The sequence below is a fragment of the Spinacia oleracea genome, chromosome 3 (genome assembly GCF_020520425.1).
Source record: "Spinacia oleracea cultivar Varoflay chromosome 3, BTI_SOV_V1, whole genome shotgun sequence".
Taxonomy (NCBI): Eukaryota; Viridiplantae; Streptophyta; class Magnoliopsida; order Caryophyllales; family Amaranthaceae; genus Spinacia; species Spinacia oleracea.
Genome location: NC_079489.1, coordinates 43,673,472 through 43,678,617, shown reverse-complemented (window position 1 = coordinate 43,678,617; position 5,146 = coordinate 43,673,472). Strand labels below are relative to the sequence as shown.

Below are 5,146 nucleotides of genomic sequence, written 5' to 3'. Positions count from 1 at the left end.
AAGCTGGGGAATGCAAGAACAGAGCAGGGGAATGCATGAAGAGTTGAAGCTATTGAAGAAGAAGATCAAACAACAGAAACAGCAAATCAATTTTGCAATAAAAATTGGTGTATTAATGTTTGCATTTCTGATTTGGATAGCAATGAAGTAAAGTTGTAATAAATTTCATGAAATAAAGAGACTTTGTTCCATAAATACTTGTTCAAGCAAATAATCTTTACATAAACTGAACTTTAAGTGGACAAACACCACTGAACTGCACAAAAAGAGGTGTTCTAAGCATTTCACTGTTTCAAAAAAATGATCTCTGCACAACTGTTTCCAAAAACTGATTCTAACTAAACTGATTCTGACTAAACTGATTTGACTAAGTTAGTTTAGCTTTGTGCACTACAATTCACAAAATATAGCCAACTGAGGTGACTATGCAGCTGCCTTTGACCTCTTCCTTGTGTTTGGTCCCCCATTTGATGTACTTGCTCCTGCTGCACCACTCTTTGAAGTACTTGGTCCAGTGGCACTTGTTCCTCCACTCTTGCATGTTCTTGAGTTGTGACCAAACTCTCTACACTTTCCACATTTCACATTTGTGTTCCTCTTCCCTTTCTTTGGTTCATTTGCCCCTCTCTTTATCTTCTTAGCAGGTCTGCCAGATGGTCTTTTGATGGTTGGAGGCTGAATGGAAGGAAGGCCAAAGTCAGGCCACTGAGATGGATCTGCCATAGGATGAATATGTTCTGCATAGGTTAGCTTGTATGCAGGAGCCTTGAACCATGGGGATATGAAATCATGGGGGTTCATCCTTTGGTCATATATGACCCTCAGTGCATGCTTGCAGGGGATTCCACAGATCTGCCACTTCCCACAGGCACAACTTCTTGTTGCAAGCCTAATTGGGAAGTTGACATGTCCATCCCTAACCTCAAATTCACCCCCTCCACATGCTGTGGCATAACATAACCTGGACTCAGCTGTCCTCTCCTCTAACTCTTTCAATGCATATGCAGTGAGCTGACCTTCCTCCATGTCAACTGCCTTGTCAAATCTAGCCCCCACCCTCTGCATACACCAACTTCTGATTGTTGTACACCAGACATTAACCAACAAACAACAAGTTCAGGGGTATATTATGCATGAATATGATTAAACAACAAACAACAAGTTCAAGGGTAATATTATGCATGAATATGATTAGAAGAGTTATACCTTCCAATAATGAGAAGACAGGCATGTCTCTGAAGGGCTTTGTGCATGCATTGAATGACTCCACAAAGTTTGTTGTGTTGTGATCACAACAAACAGTAGAGTCAAACTTATGCCTAGACCACTGCTCAATGCAGCTGTTCAAGTATGCAGTGGCATTTGCATTGTACTCACTGATCTTTTCCATGGCCTTACCAAACACATACTCATTGTATGCATTAGCAGCTATCCAAAAGAGCTTGTGGAATGCAGATCCACTGAAGCCATTGTTCTTACAATTCATGTATAGGTGTTGGCAGCAAACTCTCCTAGTTGCTCTAGGAAAAGTTTCTCTAACTGCCAACTCAACACCCTACACATCAGCAAACAACAAAAACAGGTTCATTAATATAGAAACATAAACATAAGAAAAAGTAAAGATCAGAAAAGAGTAAATATCAGATCAGTACACATACCTTCATCCTATCACTGATGAAGGTCCAATCATCTCTGTTGCAACCCTCCTGCTCAAACATTTGCCTCAAACATCTCATGAAGTAGGTCCAACTGTCACAACTCTCAGTGTCTACTATCCCATAGGCAAGAACAAAAATTTCATTGTTCCCATCTATGCCAACTGCTGTCAGTAGAATGCCCTTGTAGAAACCACTTAAATGAGCCCCATCTATTCCAATTATGGGCCTACAACCCCTTAGAAACCCCCTGACTTGTGCAGCAAATGAGAAGAAGCAAGCTCTGAATTTTGGGTTCACATCCCCACTACTGGCCCCCCATGTTATAAGTGCATGACTCCCTGGGTTTGTTTGCTTAATCATCTCAGCATATCTAGGCAACAGCTCATATGCTTCAGCCCAACCACCATGCAGCTTTCCCTTTGCCATACTCCTGACCTTGTACAATAGCCTCTTTTTCACCCTCAACTGAAACTTCTCCTGTGCATACCTCCTCAATGTCTCCACTGGAATCTCTGGATTTGCCTCTATTTCCCCCAACATATGCTTACACAACCACTCAGAGGTCACCACTGGATTCTCCTCAAGCCTCCCACAAGTTCTGTGGGACCCACTGATCACCTTAATGGCCCAGCTAACATTGTCAAACAACCTACTGGCATGTATCCTCCAGTCACATGACTCCACTGCACACACTGCTGTGTACCTCCTATTGTCAGCCCTCTCAACACTAAGCCCAAACCCCTCCTGTATGCAGTAACTTCTCAACACTTCAAGAAATGTGGCCTTATCATGAAAGATCAACCAGGGTTCTAACTTAATGGACCCATATGGTTGATCAGTCCATATTTTGCCATTTTTATAGGCCTTATCCATCTTTGAGGAACCATTTAGACAATCCTCAAACCCCAAATCAGGAATATCATCAGGATTCACCTCATCATCAACATCAGAATCAATCCAATCATTCAGAACATCCTATTGTTCAGAATCTGATTCCTCATAATCAGAATCCTCACTCTCCTCTTCTGAACATATCTCACCAACATCAGCAAAAACCCCTGGTGTCTTAGACCTTCCTGTACCCTTTCTCCCTTTTCCCTTTCCCTTGGAAACCCAAGTTCCAGCCTTCTTAGCAGTGACTTTGTTAATCCTAAACCCCTCAGGTCTAGCTCTGCCCCCCTTCTTTTTCACTGGCTGAGCTTGATCAGGTGGTGCTTGATTGTTAGGCTCATCAGTTTGGTTGTTCTGTGGTGGAGTGGGATTTTGTGGTGGTGGTGGAGGGGTGTGATGTTGTGGTGGAGAGGTGGGATGTTCTGGTGGTGGTGTGTGTTGTTGTTGTTGTGGTGGAGAGGTGGGATGTTCTGGTGGTGGTGTGTGTTGTTGTTGTTTTGGTTGGGTGGGTTCTTTCTGTGGTGGGGGTGGTGGGGGTGGTGGTGTAGGTTGTTTGGTGGGTTGTTTAGGTGGGGTGGGTTGTTTCTGTGGGGTGGATTGTTTAGCTGATGCCCTCCTTTTGGGGGTTAGTTTCTTAGAAGCAGGCTTATCCTTGCCTTTTGACTTAGAAGCAACATGATTTGTGTGTTTGGGTGGGGTGGGTTGTTTCTTTGGGGATTCTTGTGTTTGTTGTGGTTGAGAGCAACCTGGAAACACCTCATCAGCATCATCTTTGCTAATGACTCTCACATACTCAACCTTCATGTCCTCACAATCAACAACAGGGACCTCCATAGCCACAGTGTACTCCATTTGTTCCTGTATTTCCCTCAAAATGTCCTCCCTTTCCTGTTGTTTCCTCATTGCCTCTTCCTCCTCTCTTTGAGCCCTCAACAGTTCCTCTTGTCTCTCCTTAAGTTGTCTCTCTTTTTCCTTTCTATGATTCTCAATTGTTGCAACAGCATTCCTAAACACCAATCCTGGTTTATCTGTTCCCTCAACCCAAATTTCAGCAGTGTCTTTACCCCAATTCCATCCCCACAGAAGCCTTAAAGTCTTATCATCATTCAATTCAACCTTACCACAAGGACCCTCAACATACAAGCTAAAGGTACTAGGCAAAAAAACATCTTGCTTAACTGATTCCTCAAAGATATCAAGAAACAACTTCAACAAACGATATTTTTCCATGTCTCCCACTCTAATATCAAAACTATGTGACCCATAACGTAGTAACAACCAAATAGCACTCATCCTAAAGGGAAAAAATAATGAAACTAACATCAATTTTCATTCCAACAACCACAATTGACCAATAACCAACAAGAAATTTGCGCAATTTTAAAAAAAAAACTGACAATTTCACAAACCCTAACCCTAATCGATTTCGTGAAAAAAAAACAAGTTTACCAGCAAAATTAAACAGAGGAGAAGAGATTATTACCTGGAAGTAGACTAACCAACTTTAAAATTCCCGTTTCCTCTTCAACACTAACTCAACTGGAAATCGCCTCAAGTTTCTCCCTTTTTTGTCGCGATTGAAGCAAAATCACAACCCACGAACTCGCCTTTAAGGTGCGCAGCAAAATTCACAAAAATATTGAAGATCTACCCAGAATTTCTAGGGTTTGAGTAGGATTAGAGCTTGAAGAAGAACAGGGGAGAGGAGAGAGAAAGAGAAAAATGTGAACGGTTTTTTTTTTTTTGGTCTTTCTGTGAAAGTGAAGGAAGTCAATGGCGCTAAACCAAAATTAAGGGCAAATAAGTAAAACACCACTAACGGCAGACTAACGGCGTTAGCTGACAGGTGCATGTCATGAACAGTACGGATAAATAGGGGTATATTATGTGAATCGAAACAGGCGAGGGTATTTGGTGCGTTTTTTAAAACCTCGGGGCATTTCATGAAAAAACCGATTAATTTATGTTAGTGTTTAAATAATTGATGTAATTTTTAACTAATAGGTTCTTGTGCTTCACAATTTAGTTAAGTTGCATATTTTTTAAGGCTTAATTAAATGACATGATTTGCTAAATAATATATGATATTGTCTAACTAATTGGTGAAAATTCTAAACTAATGACTATAAAATCCTAATTGATTACTAAAAATTCATAACTAATTTATGTTAACTATTTACTAAAAAATCATTACAAATTGATACAAATTCTTAACTAAAACTATGAAATGAATAACTAAATACAGAAACACAACTTACTTTTGATCAACACAATCATCTTCAAGAAAACAGAAGTCCAGAACCTCTTTTTCAAGCCTTGCCTCTTGGGAGAGAGTCTTAGGGTACCTGAGCATGAATGTGGATACACAGAAAACTTCTTCATCAGGTGAACCAAGCGCTATGCTGCAACAAAGATTATCATTTTCTGGTTGACGACCACCAGATTTATCACTCGTTGAAGGAACAGAACCAGAAGCAGCAGCATTCTTTTCATCTGCACCACTACCAGCACCGACAAAACCAAAAGCAGGAGCGTTCTTTTCAGCTGCACCACTACCAGCACCGGCAGCACCAGAAGCAGCACCATTCTTTTCAGCT

At 41.1% G+C, this 5,146-nt stretch overlaps 2 protein-coding genes across 2 annotated transcripts; both read right to left on the bottom strand.

Moving 5' to 3' along the window:
- Nucleotides 1–423: 423 nt before the first annotated feature.
- Nucleotides 424–2,531, bottom strand: LOC110786733 (uncharacterized). The gene is made up of 3 exons (XM_056839071.1): nt 1,659–2,531; nt 1,226–1,555; nt 424–1,059 (listed from the first exon to the last, which is right to left on the bottom strand). The coding sequence occupies exons 1-3, from the start codon at nt 2,529–2,531 to the stop codon at nt 424–426; spliced, it is 1,839 nt and encodes a 612-aa protein (XP_056695049.1).
- A 102-nt stretch (nt 2,532–2,633) lies between these two features.
- LOC130469660 (uncharacterized) lies at nt 2,634–4,477 on the bottom strand. The gene is made up of 2 exons (XM_056839070.1): nt 4,033–4,477; nt 2,634–3,843 (listed from the first exon to the last, which is right to left on the bottom strand). The coding sequence occupies exon 2, from the start codon at nt 3,840–3,842 to the stop codon at nt 2,634–2,636; it is 1,209 nt and encodes a 402-aa protein (XP_056695048.1). The 5' UTR covers nt 3,843; nt 4,033–4,477.
- Between the last annotated feature and the right edge of the window lie 669 nt (nt 4,478–5,146).

Bases quoted from the DNA above. Each gene is read 5' to 3' on its own strand.
- LOC110786733 (XM_056839071.1), bottom strand. From the start codon at position 2,531: ATGGATAAGGCCTATAAAAATGGCAAAATATGGACTGATCAACCATAT. The intron at 1,556-1,658 runs GTATGTGTACTG...GCTGATGTGTAG, and splicing joins TCATCAGTGATAGGATGAAG to GGTGTTGAGTTGGCAGTTAG. The intron at 1,060-1,225 runs GTCTTCTCATTA...TGGTGTATGCAG, and splicing joins AGCCCTTCAGAGACATGCCT to AGGGTGGGGGCTAGATTTGA.
- LOC130469660 (XM_056839070.1), bottom strand. From the start codon at position 3,842: ATGAGTGCTATTTGGTTGTTACTACGTTATGGGTCACATAGTTTTGAT.